The sequence below is a fragment of the Megachile rotundata genome, chromosome 2, assembly GCF_050947335.1.
Source record: "Megachile rotundata isolate GNS110a chromosome 2, iyMegRotu1, whole genome shotgun sequence".
Taxonomy (NCBI): domain Eukaryota; kingdom Metazoa; phylum Arthropoda; class Insecta; order Hymenoptera; family Megachilidae; genus Megachile; species Megachile rotundata.
Genome location: NC_134984.1, coordinates 3,160,476 through 3,178,014, shown reverse-complemented (window position 1 = coordinate 3,178,014; position 17,539 = coordinate 3,160,476). Strand labels below are relative to the sequence as shown.

At 30.1% G+C, this 17,539-nt stretch overlaps 2 protein-coding genes and 1 long non-coding RNA gene across 10 annotated transcripts in view; 1 reads left to right on the top strand and 2 right to left on the bottom strand.

Annotated features, from left to right (window-relative positions):
- LOC100878526 (NHP2-like protein 1) overlaps positions 1-2,319 on the top strand; it is a 105,323-nt gene extending 103,004 nt beyond the window's left edge. Inside the window, exons 1-2 of one of the 2 annotated variants that reach the window (XM_076542128.1) lie at positions 1,393-1,587; positions 1,786-2,319. In XM_076542128.1, coding sequence (XP_076398243.1) covers positions 1,585-1,587; positions 1,786-2,166 — 384 coding nt within the window. In that variant the 5' untranslated portion in view covers positions 1,393-1,584 and the 3' untranslated portion in view covers positions 2,167-2,319. Of the gene's footprint in view, positions 1-1,392; positions 1,588-1,785 lie in introns of those variants that run through there. The other variant, XM_076542119.1, reaches the window with a different exon arrangement.
- Positions 2,178-9,311, bottom strand: LOC105662770 (uncharacterized). Of its 3 annotated transcripts, none has more exons than XR_013041586.1 (5): positions 9,184-9,311; positions 6,566-6,698; positions 6,090-6,499; positions 5,909-6,015; positions 2,178-2,259 (listed from the first exon to the last, which is right to left on the bottom strand). It is a non-coding gene; the product is annotated as an uncharacterized LOC105662770 (long non-coding RNA). The 3 variants fall into 3 exon arrangements; XR_001096296.2 differs by lacking the exon at positions 9,184-9,311 and adding an exon at positions 6,780-8,923; XR_001096294.2 differs by lacking the exon at positions 9,184-9,311 and having other exon boundaries at positions 6,566-8,923.
- Positions 9,306-17,231, bottom strand: LOC100879237 (ALG1, chitobiosyldiphosphodolichol beta-mannosyltransferase). 5 transcript variants are annotated; one of them, XR_001096586.2, is made up of 7 exons: positions 16,151-17,230; positions 15,641-15,983; positions 15,332-15,579; positions 15,078-15,251; positions 14,888-15,002; positions 13,531-13,703; positions 9,581-9,720 (listed from the first exon to the last, which is right to left on the bottom strand). XR_001096586.2 is itself a non-coding variant. In XM_012290198.2 (6 exons), the coding sequence occupies exons 1-6, from the start codon at positions 16,425-16,427 to the stop codon at positions 9,507-9,509; spliced, it is 1,371 nt and encodes a 456-aa protein (XP_012145588.1). In that variant the 5' UTR covers positions 16,428-17,227; the 3' UTR covers positions 9,306-9,506. The 5 variants fall into 5 exon arrangements, 2 of the variants coding, with proteins under 2 accessions (XP_012145588.1, XP_076398244.1); XR_013041585.1 differs by having other exon boundaries at positions 13,531-13,648; XR_013041584.1 differs by lacking the exon at positions 13,531-13,703 and adding an exon at positions 9,886-10,001 and having other exon boundaries at positions 9,589-9,720; positions 16,151-17,231.
- Between the last annotated feature and the right edge of the window lie 308 nt (positions 17,232-17,539).

The window sequence follows — 17,539 nt, the reverse complement described above, 5'->3', positions numbered from 1 at the left end:
AAATCGAGTCGTTTAGGGGCAAAAGCCGCTCTTTACCTTTTTAGCGCTTGTAACAAACTGAACTTAGGTTCCAGGGATGTTACAAATGGACAGAGTATTTCCTGGACGCCCATGTTAAAATGAGTTCGGGAGGATATTTCTGGATGCACGTTTGATATGAAGTTTTACATAAAGAAAAAAGTGTTTTGCATAAAAATTTCACTCCTAACTTCAACTATGACTACAAAGGTAATTTAATTAGACAAACAGTACCCGAAATAAAAATTCTTATGTACAATTTAATTTTTACGAAAATAAGAAAAATGGCAAATTCCAAACCTTGATATCTTTTTAACCGACTTCGAAAAAGGAGGAGGTTACTCAATTCGAGCAGTATTTTTTTTTCTTTCTTTTTTTTTTCTTTTTTTTTTCTTTTTTTTTCTATGTATGTTCGCGCATTACGCCTAGCTGGATGGACCGATCGGAATGAAACCTTTTGCATATGGAAAGTGCTGACTCCCCATTGGTGCCATTATCAAAAAATTTTTCATTTTTTAATTGCAAAGTGTTGTTATTGCAAAAAACCGGCAACTATTTTCTTTTTCTATGTATGTTCGCCGAAATACGCCTAGCTGGATGGACCGATCGGAATGAAACCTTTTGCATCTGGTAGGTTCTGACTCCCCATTGGTACCATTATCAAAAAATTGTTCATTTTTTAATTGCAAAGTGTTGTTATTGCAAAAAAACCGGCAACTTTTGAAATAAACTTTTCTCGATTTTAGTGCGCTTTCAATATCTTATCACGGACATGATTCTGAACAATTTTGTTCATATACAAATAAATTTCGCGGAAATGTTTAGTTTTCGAGATATTAGCGAAAAAAATTGTTATTAACTTTTGCAATCAACTTCGAATGATTTTAATGTCCTTTTAATATGTTGTCAGGGGCATGGTTGTGGACAACCTTTTCCTTATGCATAATTGACAGAAAACTTTAGTTTTCAAGATATTAGCGAAAAAAGAAATTGGAAAACGAATATCCATGTTGTCTTTTACTTAATTATGCTCATGGCATTTACGCAGACAAAAAAAAGTCCGGAAGAACTGTCTCACAGTATCCTATACAATTCTCCCCATTTCACTAAAAAGCGTGAAATAAAATAATTTTCAGAAAAAAAAATACACCGACTTCGAAATGCACTAAAAAGTATAAAATAATTTCTATTTTCTAATGAAGTAATTTCTATTTCATTGAATCATACAATTACGTCACAGATATGAATGAAACCTATTTACTCGTTAGGTAGTATATTAAATAAATTTCAACCTTTTCGGAGGCATATACCATACGAAGAAAATGAAAATCATGAGTGGGGATAGCATAAATAGTGGGGAAACTGCGTAGCCAAGACGCGCGAGTCGAAACGAAAGCAAGAACATTCAGCATACAGCCATCGCTTTAGTGCAGTGTTGTCCGGAAGGTTCGAGTGCGTCCTTTCCTCTATGAAGCGATTTTTTAATGTAATCGTGGAGAGGTTATTTATTTTCGATAAAAAATAGTTTTTTTATACATACTCTGAAAAATATTTTAATCCATAAAAATGGCAAGTATATATTTACATTAATAATTTTCATCATCCACGTGCTAGTTTTTAGGTTAGGTTTCATATGCACATTATTAATTACTTACAATAATTAAATGAAAATTGCTAGTAAGATTATTCAGTGAAAAATTTTTGTATACTATTAATTAACTACAATATTGAGAAAAATAATAATGTGGTTTTGTGTTTATTATACAGGGAGATGAAGTTAATCCAAAAGCATATCCTTTAGCAGATGCCACTTTAACTGCAAAAATCTTAAACCTCGTACAGCAAGCAATGAATTATAAACAATTAAGGAAAGGAGCAAATGAAGCAACAAAAACATTAAATCGCGGTTTATCAGAGTTTATTGTAATGGCTGCTGACGCTGAGCCATTAGAAATTTTATTACATTTACCGCTATTGTGTGAAGATAAAAATGTTCCATACGTATTTGTTAGAAGCAAACAAGCTTTAGGTCGAGCTTGTGGTGTATCCAGATCCGTTGTTGCTTGTTCTGTGACAGTTAATGAAGGATCACAATTAAAACCACAAATTCAAGCCATACAGCAAGAAATTGAACGACTTTTAGTCTAAGTATTTTGTACCTGATTTGAAATCTTATTTGTAAGTTTATATTCTGTGCATCCATTGTATTTTTATCATAAAATTTCTCGAACATGTTTATTCCTGCAATAAAATGTACATTTCTTAATTATATTAATAAAAATTAAAAAAAATGTGAAAATATTTTTTATTCGTGTTAAATTAATTGTATTATAAATGTACTTTAATATGACAAGTATTATTATTTACCGAATGTAAATAATAATAACACTTATATGTAGGTAAAGTTTCAAAAACTTACACGTATGGAATAGTTACATTTTTTATTGTAATACAAGTATACTATTTTAAATTTTCTTAAAAACTAAAATCATCATAAAAAAACATATATTTTAATTCAATTAAATAAGAAGTACAAATACACCACTTGTTCATAACTTACATCCATTCATATTTATTTCTTTCTTATATTATATTGTTAGCATATTTTACTTACTTTGCATGATATTATATTATAATTTTTTTAATATATTGCAAGTTATGTACTATATTCCAATTCTTTGACTAAAATTATTTTATTATATTTACCAATGTTCTACCTTTTAGATTTGACTATTTCAATGCAACCACCTTAAACATGTGGTTAAAATAAAAAGCACATGAAACTTTTGCACAATTATTGGTGGAGTGTATAAATGATCCAAAAGTATTAAGATTAAATTAATAAGAACCAAGAATAGAAACATATATTTTAGTACATTTGAACTTTCAACCAAACTTCATTTTTGGGAATAAGAGATGATTGGAGGAAAAAATCCAATGATTTTAAGAAGCAGTACAATCCCAAAATTTGATTTTTCAATGAAAACTTTTTAATTATTGTTTTTGTCAGATCACAATATTGTTCTAAAGTTTTTGATGCAAAATGGTAAATAGAAATTGTGTAGAATCCCCTATCTTAATAACAATTAAAACCATACTAATACCAATTCTTATATTTAGAAAAGATGGTTTAGACAAAATCTACTTATAAAGATAACTAAGAATTGAATATATCAAAACTTTACAACATTTTTGTTTGTGTACTTGCTAGTATGTATTCATCAATTGCATTACTGATTCTATCTATGACTTTTGTTTTAATTTCCTCTTTTAAAAGTGAAATAGTCCCCAGTATTGTGCCGTTTTGTACAATCACATATTCCATTGAAAAAGGTTCTATTTCCATAATTTAATTTTAAGATATCAGTATAAAAAGTTCTTGGATGTCATTTAAAACAATCCACTCAAATAACTTCAAAATATTGATAATACAAAACAATATTTTAGACAAAAGTTACATGATTTTTAACTCAAAGTTATTCCTAGCCGGATACACAGACCGCGTCTCATCTTCTTACTTCTGAGTGAAAATTGTACTGTACGAACGTCATAATTTCATAATATACATTGCAATATTTCTTCAATACTACTATTTACGTTTATGGAAAGAAAAAATAATATTTTGTCGAATATTTTGAACAAAATAAATGATTGAAATGACATCTATGAAATTTGATTCGTACTCGTATTTATACACCTACAAAATTATTCGATAAATCGTTACTGATATCAATTTTATAACTTACAATAAGTTATTCGAAATTTTTTTGTATCGAATATAAGCACGTAAACCGTTTTTCTATAATGCGCATAAGTTTTGTAAAGCTTTACTTATTAACAAAAATTATAAATTTCCAAGTTTAGAAATATTTTGTGGATTTATTATAATTGCTATTTAATTCTTTTTAACACAAGTAATTCTGTAAACTATTTTTAATAAAATTATATAAATTGTTATTGCATTATAAATAATTAAATATTAAATTGCGATCAAAATGAGAAAGACACACAAAACGCGTCAATGCTTTATAATATTTTCCAATTTATTTTAAAAACTAAGAATTTAAAAGCGTATCTAACCATAGCATATAACAAAGAAAACGTTTCAATTAAGAAAAGCATGAGACAAAATGCAAAATTATATGTTTTTACAACATACGAATTTAATAATTTATCATTATGTAGGACAAACAGTTCATTAGAATTGAGAACCACTGATATAATCGCGTTATGTGTTTTGTTTTCAATACAAAAAGGGGATAATATAGTTTAGATACTCAATTTTGATGATTGCCTTATCGCGTATAATTCCGTTGTATGTTGCGACAAATTGTTAGGCTTGAATATTGTAAACAGAAATATGATTCTTTACTTTTCTTTGATGCTTTCCTTAACGAAAACGTTTACTCTTATTGTCGTATGCTATAGTTACATTTTTTTCCGGTTTTTAATTTTTGAAATAAATTGAAAAATATTAGTAACTCAATATTAGTTTCTCTTGACATAAATATAACATTTTATTCAGAAGAATTCATAAAAAAGGTGGTGATTAAAAGGATCTAAATAGATGTTACTAGGACTGCATAAACATCTTCAAAACTGAAGATTTGAAGGAACTTTACAATTTTTGTTCAAAATCAACTTTTTCAAAAGTTACAAGCACTACAAAAGAATGGTTTAAAGATTTGTATTCGGTACACAAAAATCTATAAAAATGACAAGTTATAAGTTACAAAATCGAAATCGTTAAAGATTTATCGAATAATATTGTAGGTGTATAAATAAAACTGTAAGACAAGCTTTATAGACTACGTTTCTATCGAGGGTTCAAATCGAGTCAGAGTCGGGTTAGAGTCGGGTTGGGGTGAGCGCTTTTACGGTGGAAACACCAAAGGTTTAGTTGAACTCTACCCTACAAAATTTTAGGGTAGCGTTCAATTGGGTTCGGTGGAAACGACAAGAGTCGAGTTCGTGTTGCCAACATAACAAATCCAAATTGCATTGTGTATCACGTGTTGTATTAATCGGTGTAGAAGAGGTTATTATTACTTTTTGTCGGTGATCTTGTAATCTGAGAAATAATTTTTGTATGTTATTTTGATATTGTAAAATTAATATTGCTCTCCTTTACATGTCAGAATATGGTAGTTGACTTTGTGCAGTTGGTAATGTTCAACCCTGCCGCAACTCCAACCCGCGACTCAAACCCGAATCTAACCCGACTCTGACCCGATTTGAACCCTCGATGGAAACGTAGTCATAGATGTTGTTGCAATTATTCATTTTGTAAAATACGATATGCTGTGAAAGAATATTATAACGCATATTACAAAGTCATCAAGTTCATACAATATGTATATTTTCCAGCCAAAATTAGGAAGATGAGACTGTGGTGTACGAATATAACCGATCGTGAGAGTAATTATAGCTTTGTCTTATACAATGAACATGTAGAGAAGATATTAAGGTGAAGTTGGTGTTCTTAAGTGAAATTATATATTTCGTAACTACTATTGTATACATTTTTATGACGAGTTAAAAAATACATATGACTGTTAGTCTCCTTAAAAATGAGTGTTGTCATGAAATAAAGAACATTTTATTAGAAAATATTATTTACTTTTTTTTATTGGGAACCAACATGCTCACAGTCTTTAATACTGTCTAATTCAGTTATTATAGAACATGTAAAATTTAAGTCCCCAAATGGGAACGAAATACAATAAGAAGTTCAGGGTAAGTTGGCACTTAATAAGCCATTCAATATAGCTATTCATTATACTTTACACAAAAGTATTAAGTCACTTATGACGAAAAATCATTAATTTAGAAGATATTTTTATTTTAATATCACGAAATACTATTTTAATATAATTAATATGCAACGTACCTAACACTTTGTGTTTATGTAGATATTATTAAACAAACGTTTGGACGGGCTTAATTGTATACGTGTATTTGAACAAACGTTCAAACTCAACTTTTTCGCAAACTTCGCTAGAAATAAAAAATTTTTATTGTATATTTTAGTCATACTTTTTTCCACAGATTTATTCTTTAGGTTTGTTTACCGTTTTTCTTATGGGATATCTAGTTGAATTGTACATGTACATACAATTAAACTCTTGATTCTTTTGTTACAATTGATGCTTACAATACTCGATATTTACAGGTATGTGCAACTACTGTAATTATCGCATGTACATTTCTTTTTTGCATGTTCCAAACTAGCCATGGAATACAATACGCGGGGTTTCGTAGGTAGTTTGTGATGGGTCCGGGACTGACAGTTATTTTTGAAAAACAGAATTTAGCTATCGCCGACAATTTAGTTTTACATTTTTTCGGACAATGCCTTTAGAATTTGTAACTTTCGTTTCGTCTTCAATAACTACTTCCATCATGAACTGAGTTTTTCTCGAAGGGTACCGAGGACGGGCGTCAGTCCTTTTGTAACGGTATTTTTTGGATAACGTATCACCTGCAGGGAAAAAACTGTTCATAATGTAATTAATGAGGCTCTTTTGTGTCTGCCTTAAAAACTTACAGATTTTGCCTGAAACATTTTTTCGGATCTCCCATATTTTTCCAATATTGATATCTTTTTATAGTTATATATTCCATTTTCCTTCCTATTTTTGTCTTTCGTGCTCTTCATATTTCCAACTTGAATTTTATCCCTTCAATTTTCATAAAAAATTGAATTATGTTTTTTTTTAGTGTTTGCCGTTGATGATATCCTTATGTTTTTTGAGACTTACTTATTTTCAGATGACAAGTAAATTTACGAGGTGTTTTAAAGCGTCAATACAAATGGAAAAAATGATGCTTGTTAACGCTATTGAGTCATTCCACGCCAAATCGATCACTTTTGGAAGTCACCATCTCCGATTTTGCTCTCATCGAAATATGTTGTAGTCCATGTGAAATTAGGGGGGGTTTAAGTCATCATTTTGCCGGTTTCGAATTTGTTAATGAATGACAGGTCGTCAAAGTTTGCAATTTTTGCCCGTTTTGGCGAAAATGGGGTCCACTTGGGAATTTTTTTCTCAGAAACTACTGAACCGATTTAGCTAACTTTTTTTTTGTTTTATTCGTGAAGGTTTGGGCTATTTTAAAATATTTTTTTTAACTTTGTCAATTTGTTATAAAATGTTGAAAAATTTAAACAAATTCTTTTTTTGCGTTTTTCTCAATGAGGGGCGTAAAGGGTTAAAATTAAAAAAAAATATGGTCATATTCTTTGAAGCTTCCCCTTTAAAATGAGCCCTTCAGAACGATGGAGCCTCGAAAATTGACGTCTCTACAAGCTGGAAACGGACGCGGGGTACCCCCATTTCACATAGGCGAGTCGCGCGTTCAGCTATTATGATCGGTTGTTTCATATCACTGGCCTCAAAACTATACAAGAAGTCTTCGTACGCGATTAAATGACTCTGTTGGTACTTTGAAAAGTCTATTGGTAATATGTTAAACTTAATTCTGAAGTAATATCATTGTGATCTGTTTGTTCGGTCATCAGTTTGAAAATGTTAAAATCGTAAAAGTTGTTAGGTTCTAAATAACATGACTAACAGAACAGCTACGACATGTAAAAGCAAAAGAAATTATATTAATTCAACTTATCATTTTAATAATTTCGATGTTTCTGCAGAATGGCAATCTTTTGCAACAAGTCATGGTAAAGGATAGTATTGGAGGATAGCATTCAAAGACTTGCAATGCACACTAGCCTACAAAGACCATTAAAAAATCAAATTCTCAATCCTACAGTTTTATTTGAATGGGCACAATCATCTTTATCAAACATAGCATTTAATTATGTAATACAAAGTGAATATATTAAACAGGCTGATTGCTTATACGCGCACTTTTTAACGGCTTTATTAATAACAGACAATGGAAGTTTGCAAAGCTTTGTGCCATTATCAAATAAACAAATGCTACGTAAAACTTGTCCGTACGATAATGATAGCCCAGTGTTTATTGTAATAAAATAGTTGTCATTACATTTTCCTCTACCATTCCTAAGACTACCCCACACGATGGTGCACTCCATACTTTTGATCATAATTCCTCTTATTCCATCCCGATTGAAGAAAACAATCTTATTTTGCGGTTTCCATCGAGTATTAATGCCTTTTTGTAGAACATAAATAATAAATGTAGGAACTAATATCTATAAATCAAATTACGATTAAAAAATGTGTCATTGACCAAGAGTGGTTACTAATACACTTTTCAAGGTACCAACAGAGTTATTTAATCGCGTACGAAGTCTTCTTGTATAGTTTTGAGGCCAGTGATATGAAACAACCGATCATAATAGCTGAACGCGCGACTCGCCTATGTGAAATGGGGGTACCCCGCGTCCGTTTCCAGCTTGTAGAGACGTCAATTTTCGAGGCTCCATCGTTCTGAAGGGCTCATTTTAAAGGGGAAGCTTCAAAGAATATGACCATATTTTTTTTTAATTTTAACCCTTTACGCCCCTCATTGAGAAAAACGCAAAAAAAGAATTTGTTTAAATTTTTCAACATTTTATAACAAATTGACAAAGTTAAAAAAAATATTTTAAAATAGCCCAAACCTTCACGAATAAAACAAAAAAAAAGTTAGCTAAATCGGTTCAGTAGTTTCTGAGAAAAAAATTCCCAAGTGGACCCCATTTTCGCCAAAACGGGCAAAAATTGCAAACTTTGACGACCTGTCATTCATTAACAAATTCGAAACCGACAAAATGATGACTTAAACCCCCCCCCCTAATTTCACATGGACTACAACATATTTCGATGAGAGCAAAATCGGAGATAGTGACTTCCAAAAGTGATCGATTTGGCGTGGAATGACCCTATTGGCAAAAAGGAATCGAAGTTGAAAACACCCTTTTATCAATTTACTAACTGCGAGACTGACCGTTTTGACTAATGTTAGGGGTACCGAAAAGTAATCAAAATTTCGTTTGCTTTCGGAAAACATTTTTTTATTAAAGAAATCTTAAATGCTAATCAACAAAAAATTTCCATTATTTTCTAACGCGTTTTGTTAGCGTAAAGGCAATTGTTCGATTTCCTTCTTAAAAAAGTCCTTCAATTTTTCATTGAAAAACTTTGAAGTCATCGAAGAAATTTTGATTACTTTTCGGTACCCCTAATAGTATATTACAGTTCAAGAATTCGCGAGTACCAGTATCTGCTATGATCGATTGGATTGGGTCTTCTTACGCAGTGATTACAGTAGAAAAGAAATAGACTCGATTAGATTATATATAAAAAAACATCTTACACTACTGCTTTACCAAAATCAATTTAGATAATATAATACATTTCCTACATTATACATGCATTAGCCAACAAAAATATGATACAGTAGTTCGAAATCATTATAATCTATATGTTTCCAACAAAATTAAAGGAGTGCTACATTACTTAGGTAATGTATACACTGCCTCCATTTTGAATTTTACTTATAATATGTACAGAAATGAACTATTGTTTAAAATAAGGCAACACAATAAAAGTCCAATTATTATGCCACCGATCCTGTTTAAATTTATGCAGTTTTTCTCGAAATCTTCTTTCCAACATATGTTGAGCATTGTTATTAGGAAAATTTTCAAACCACATTTTTAATTGTGCTGTTAATTCTTTATCACTTGAAAAAGTCATTCCGTTCTGCCCATGTTTAACAAGTTCTGATAAGCTGAAAAATAAAACCCATGTATAAAGAAAATGAAAATAAATAATATAAGCTTAAATTCGTTAAAAAAGTTAATACTGCCTTATTATTTGAACAAAAATAAATAATATAAAAAAATTTTGTTTACGGGGACACATTTTGTTTAAAATTTTATTAGGGTTGAATTACCTACAAAATGTGTATTCCTCGTATACTAAAGAAACAGAAATTAATCATAACTGCATAGAAATCAGTTCCTTTTTCAGAAAAATAAATACGGTGTTGTGTAAAAGTTTTAGGCCAGCCTTTAAAACAGAATAACATTTTTAATATTAATCCAAATGACTTTTTGCAACAAAAAATTCCTATTCTAGATTTAACTTAGTCATACACACTGCTCAAAAGAAATATGGCATAGAAAAATTTTAGGCAAAAATTGGCCAAATTTGCTTGATGATAACTCCGTGAAAAATCATCGCAAAGTTATGCTCTTATTTTTTAAATTAACCCCTTAACCTACGATTTACGCTCGAGAATTTTGGGCCGGAAACGTAATGTTTATGTTTGACTCGTTCATTTTATACGGGCTATGCCCGTAATATTTACTTCTGGCCCAACCATCGTACGCGGGCTATGCCCGTCATTGTAGGTTAAGGGGTTAAAGCTTGAAATCTCTACTTTAAGACCCTGTAGTTTGATTTTAGATTTGATGCTTCTCTACCATAATAACACCGTAAATGTGAGGTCATGTTTGCAATATTGAAAATTACAAAGTTTAACGAAATGCATGGATTTGTCACATTTTTTTTGGTGATACTGTTTACAACAGCATAAAGTGCAAACCTTCATCTTTAATTTCCAATACGTGAGAAACCACTACCATTTTTTTCCGCAAAGATACAGAACTTTAAAGAAACCTTTGCATTTATGGCATATACCGCCGGCATAAGCATTACCCGATATGCACCTTGGAGAGGTTGCTGGACAGATTTTGCACATTATATGGCTCTGACAAGAACCTTTTTTTGTGTGTATTTGTGTGTTAGTATCTGTGTTTGCATGTTTGAATTCTAATAACGCGTGTTTTCTCCGCGTTGTTGAATTACCCCTTGCAAGCGATTACACTGTACAACAGCCAACTGATTTCGTAACGGCTACTATGAAATTCTTATAGATTTTTGCGAGCTGAATACGAATCTGAAATCAGTTTTTCTCTAGGACGTACAGTTTTTGAGAAAATTAACTTTAAAAGAAATTGCAAATTTTCAACTTTGGAAATTTGTTGTGCTTTTACCGCAGCAGCTATTCAGTGGCTTTTTACACGAGAAGAATCTGTGAATTTTCCTGAATAAAACTATATGAATTGTTATTACATTGTAAATATTTAAATATGTTTAAATGATGATCAAAGTAAGAAAGACACCAAAAACGCACCAATTTTTCCTGATATTTTTCAATTTATTTAAAAAACTATGGGTCTAGGTGAAAATCTAACCATCCCACATGATAGAGTAGACATTTCTGCAGAAGAAAGCATCAAGCGAAATTACAAAATCACTTTTGCTTTCCTTTTATAAAAAAAATAGTTCAGCAAAACACGCGTCGCTATCAGTGGTACTCAATGTTGGCGCGGCGCGGCAATCGCCCTGCCTATTGTCTTGGAGTAACGAAATAGTTATTTCGCGACTGCCGCGCCGCGCCAACATCGAGTACCACTGACAGCGGCGCGTGTTTTGCTAAACTATTTTTTTTATAAAAGGAAAGCAAAAGTGATTTTGTAATTTCGCTTGATGCTTTCTTCTGCAGAAATGTCTACTCTATCATGTGGGATGGTTAGATTTTCGCCTAGACCCATAGTTTTTTAAATAAATTGAAAAATATCAGGAAAAATTGGTGCGTTTTTGGTGTCTTTCTTACTTTGATCATCATTTAAACATATTTAAATATTTACAATGTAATAACAATTCATATAGTTTTATTCAGGAAAATTCACAGATTCTTCTCGTGTAAAAAGCCACTGAATAGCTGCTGCGGTAAAAGCACAACAAATTTCCAAAGTTGAAAATTTGCAATTTCTTTTAAAGTTAATTTTCTCAAAAACTGTACGTCCTAGAGAAAAACTGATTTCAGATTCGTATTCAGCTCGCAAAAATCTATAAGAATTTCATAGTAGCCGTTACGAAATAAAAAAAAAGTCAAAATTTGTTGTACAGTGTTATTCATGTTAATGCAAGCCTTAATTTCTTCCTGTGGAAGAAATGTCATTCCAAATTTGAGTTAAGACTTGCGACAAGTTTTGTAGATTGGCAGGTTGTCTTGTTAAATTTCTATAGGGTTCAAATCTGGACTTACTGCAGGATGTGGAAGCAATCGAATTGAATTAGGACTGCAAAATTCGCGAATGATTCTCAACGAGGCTTCTCAACGATAATTCATACACATACACAGATACTCACACACAAATACACACAAAAAAAGGTTCTTGTCAGAGCCATATGATGTGCGAAATCTGTCCAGCAACCTCTCCGAGGTGCATATCGGGTAATGCTTATGCCGGCGGTATATGCCATAAATGCAAAGGTTTCTTTAAAGTTCTGTATCTTTGCGGAAAAAAATGGTAGTGGTTTCTCACGTACTGGAAATTAAAGATGAAGGTTTGCACTTTATGCTGCTGTAAATAGTATCACCAAAAAAAAATGTGACAAATCCATGCACTTCGTCAAACTTTGTCATTTTCAATATTGCAAACATGACCTCACATTTACGGTGTTATTATGGTAGAGAAGCATCAAATATAAAATCAAACTACAGGGTCTTAAAGTAGAGATCTCAAGCTTTAATTTAAAAAAAAGAGCGTAAATTTGCAATGATTTTTCACGGAGTTATCATCATTCAAATTTGGCCAATTTTTGCTTAAAATTTTTCTATGCCATATTTCTTTTGAGCAGTGTACATGCCAAAGGTTCACTAAAACTGCATAACAAGTTTCAAGGGCAAGTGATATACATTTGAATACAAAAAACAACCTTAATTTTAAAAAGTAGCATATGACTGTTCTCCAAGACAGTATGTATTTTACAAAAACTTGCAATGGATAACAAATAACACAAAAAGAATAAAAAGCAAATGTTTCTTAAATTATATTTTCATAACTATAGTTCAAGTAAAGGAAAATCTCGATTCATATATTATCACGGTTTTAAAACATTTAATCTTTCTTCGATTTTGAATAATCCAAGTACAATTCTTACAGCAATGGATAAAACCTTCATACAAAAAAATGAGAATGACCTTCAGAAAAATGATTTTGATAAAACATATGTCACAGTCAAGCAGAGCTACTTCTTGAAAATGTAACTCTTACTTTATTTTCATTACGCGAATTCCAATAACTAAATTTAAATAATCTTATAATTACAAAGTGAAAAATATAAAACTTTTACATCTTTTATTCTGAGAATATATTATATGTCTTTCATAATATAAGCACCCACTATGAGAAGACTTTTCGAAATTCAACCTCTAAAGCGAGCGGAAAGAAATAAAATGTATTTTTTTAACAGGATGACTTGAAGCAATTCATATATTATTTGTTATGTCAAAAAATATTGCAAATAAAAGTTAAATGGTTTTCGAAAGGCCACACAGTACTATAATCGATTTGTATTACTTCACTTTTTTATCAAAACGGAATTGCATATTTTTTATTTCTTTAATCGATTCTGTGGAACATTCTATAGAAAAAATTATATTTAAACAATATTTCTTTATATTTTAAATAACTTCAATCTGATTTATTTCCACATTTAGTTTCACAAAAAATTAAAATATTACCTCTATGAGCATGAAAAATGTATCTAAGTACAAATGGTCCTAAATTCAGCAAAAATAGCAACATCACTGTCTCTGAATAATCCTTTGAAAGCACGAAAGCTCTATTTTCTGTAAGCATCTTTCAGATTTTCATTGCGTTACTTCTCAATAGAGTTATAGCGATGTGAATATTTCTATAATAATTTGGAAAAATCTTATTCCAAATAATAATGCTCTATGTAACACGTAAAATTTTTCAAACTAAGTGCATTTATATTGGCTATAAGTAACAACTTTCTAGTATAAAACGAGTGGTTCATGTCATTTCTTGAGATTTTTTAAAGTACGTTATTTGATTTTGAATAAAAAATTATCCTTTAAACTTTAATTGTTCCTAAAATGCAAAGGAATCATTACAAATTATTTATTAAATAAGTACATGAATGATTAATTTCTTCTCTTGAAAAAAAAAATGCCTTATTTTTTCACTTGCTATATCCTAGCACAAAATAACTGCAATATCGTTATCTTCCTATTGTTTCAAATGAAACAGTTCAGTGTTTGATTCTTTTTTTTGAAAAATACAATAGTTTTTGAATTAATGAACTAACCATAGTCATAATAGAACTGTAACATTTACTGCCAGTGTAAAATATTCATGTCAGTGAAATATATAAAATATATATAATTGTATTCATATGAATGAATATTTTCAAGTGAAGAAAATTTAAAGAAACAGTTTGCAAACAGCAATCAATTAGATTAAAGAATATGAACACTCAAATAACCACAATTTGTGCAAATATTAATCCTAAAACGATGAAAAAAATAAATAATATATTATCATAAGATATCACTTGAATATCTATGAAGATAATAACTTAAAAAAATTGTTTATACATATATTGTGATCAAGTATTCTAAATAGATACTCTTAGCGTAATAGAATATTTTGTTATATTTATAGGTTCATACATATTGTTGAAGGTCTATAATCTTGATAAAAGTAATTTTACATAAAATTTTAATTCATGGCCATGTTATTATATATGTCTAAGTCCATATTTTGACCAACTACAACTACATGATGCAATAAAAAATATATAATTGTATCAAAGAAATTGATATCCATAAAATCTCAGTAAAAGGAACCTTAATAAAAAAAATATTTTTGTGACATACCTTTGATACAATTTAAACATTACAAAACATATTTTATACATATGATTATATATGTTGTAACACATACATACATACATATACATATATAATATTAGAAAAAGAGCTCCTAGATGGTATAAATTAGTAAATAAAGTGTAATTCAGTACAGTTCAATATTTGGTAAGAAATGCATTAAGAAACATAAATTTTTACTTACCATTTAAAATTATATGAGAACACTGGAAGTTCACATCCAAACATATCAACAACTTTCATTGGTAAATCCAAACCACTGGATGATATGTGAAGACAAATACCTAAATCAGCACTAGCTATGTGCAAAAATTTTATTTCTTATATTATATGAAAACCACATAAAGAAAAATACAAGTATTGCATTGTAATACCTAGTATCTTAGGATAATCTTCGTTTTCTAGCCACGGTGTAAGAATTGTAACATGTTTCCAATTTTTTAATTTTACTATAGCTTTATAAAATTCTTTTAACGGACCTTTACCAGTTATTATACAAATTAAATCAGGTAAATTACAAGTACATTGTACAATCATATTTTCATATTCTGTAAAATAAATATTTCAATCATAATAATAAATATTATATATTTATATAATTACATAAAAATACACAATAACAAGTTACCTTGTAATGCATTTAACAATATTGAAAAATCTTCATCTTCTGTCCAACTTGTGCTTGATACGATAAGACCAGGTCTTTTAGAAGATAACCGTATCTCATTGTCTACAAATTCTGTAAATATAGTTGTATTTTCCTTTTTACCTTTTAATATATTATGCTTTTCACTCAATTTTAATAAGAACATGTGTTTCTCCTCTAATGATATAGGATGAAATTTGTCTGTTGGGCGATCATATAATACTTCAGCTCTAAAAAAGTATATATTAATATACATATTCAAAAATAAAAATTGCATTTAAAAATACCAACTTGATTTTCCACTTTAATTGCAAGTCATTCCTCATTGCTTCAGAAACACAAATATGACTATGTGCTTTAAAACCAAAGTATGTTTCAATAATTCTTGCAAATTTTACAAACAAATGATCATTTCTTAGGCTAAGTCCCATAAGAGTAAATGCATAATTATGCCAATCAATAATAAGTTGTGAATTTATAATGAAACAATACAACCAACAAATTGGAATTGTAGGTATTGCAGGCGGATTTTGTATCAACATGTGAGTTGGTATGCGTATGTGCAATAAAGTCCATATTAAATTAAAGGTTTGCCACAAAGTTTTTACCACATAACATACAAAAAGTGACAATTCTGAAATATCAAAATAAATTTTTACTTCAAACATATTTTTAAATACACATTATTATAACAATTCTTTTATATAACATAATTATTAAATGAAATATGTTATACAAAAATTCTTAATAAACTTAAGCATAGCGTAAATTTATGAATTTATAATAAATCTAAAGACATACTGTTCTCTATATTTAGAGGTGGAGAAAGATAATAAATACGTATTAGAGGATTTTCTCTAATTTCTTTTAACGGCAGTGAACCAGGATAACCTATAAAGTCTACCGCAAAACCTTCCTTTACAAGTGATGTTACATGATATTGCATTCTAGGACTTCTACCTAAATCTCCAAGAACAAGAACGCAAACGTTTTTATGTCTTTTACATAATTTTAAACAAATTTTTCTAATTACGTGCAAGATCAACAAAATTATACAAACTACACAAATTCTCCACATGTTAAATTATATATATTGGGTAATTGAGCTATACAGACTACATATAGTCAAAGCACAGTATATTATACTGTGGCCAAAGCTAACAAGAAAAGGCACGGAAGTATCCCCCTCTGTATGTACGTAAAGTTCGTACGTTTGCTAAGCAGGCAAAAATAAGGGACACGTATTTCTTTTATTTCGGCTAAGACGCGGGTTTAAGGAGTCAAATGACCCCTTAGAGTTTTGACTCGCTTTGGTTATCTTGAAAACCATACGAGATACTTTTAATAGGAAAGTTGTATGATTTTTTTTGCGCATAATAACAGAATATTAATGAATTGTGCAAAATGCAATTTATTTATAACACAAAATTTCTCATAACCTTATTTTACAATTTATTTAAATTTGCATAATAACAAAAAGTGAAGAGAATTTTATTACAAATCCATTGGAACTGAACTGAACTGAAACTTATTTCGTAAAGATAGTTAAGGACATAACCAATTTAAATATTTAAGGCAAATGAATCGGGGCGTAATGCCATGATTTTCAAGAAAGCCAAAATCCGATAATGGGGACCTCTGGTGGCGAACTGGGAAGCTATAGACAAGGATAGATAGATCCTTGTCTCTCCAACGTATCTTTCTTTTCACGAGACGAGGCAAAATTCGTTTTCTGGCACGCGCGGCGAAACGATGGTGCCGTAGTAAGGTCGGCGGGCGCCCGCGGCATCGATTTTTAAAAAATTTTTATATGCGGATGTATGCACATGTAATTTTTTGTTGCAATTTTAGAGAAATAAAGGAATATATTGTTAATAATCGTTTATAGTTGTTAGTTTGTTTTTTCAGCAAATTAGTCATTTTTTCACGTACAACTGATTCTAAATGTGGCTGCGATGGACATTCGGCGCAGGATTTATGAATAATTTGTTTATTATTTAGTCTGAAATCATATATGCTAAACTGGTTCGAAGAGGATACCGTATCGCATGAAATATAAGATGTATATACATTTGCACGTTCCTCGGAAGAAATAACGCAGATATGAGAGAAAAATCGATTGCTACTACGAGACAAAATAGTTAGTTGTATTAAAAAGAGAAGAGACAAAAATTTATAAATAAAGCACAT

Excerpts from the sequence above, each read along its gene's own strand:
- LOC100879237 (XM_012290198.2), bottom strand. The coding sequence starts at position 16,427 with ATGTGGAGAATTTGTGTAGTTTGTATAATTTTGTTGATCTTGCACGTA. Across the intron at positions 15,252-15,331 it reads ATTGTTAAATGCATTACAAG|AATATGAAAATATGATTGTA; the intron begins GTAACTTGTTAT and ends TTTATTTTACAG. Across the intron at positions 9,721-14,887 it reads TTCTCATATAATTTTAAATG|CTTATCAGAACTTGTTAAAC; the intron begins GTAAGTAAAAAT and ends TTTATTTTTCAG.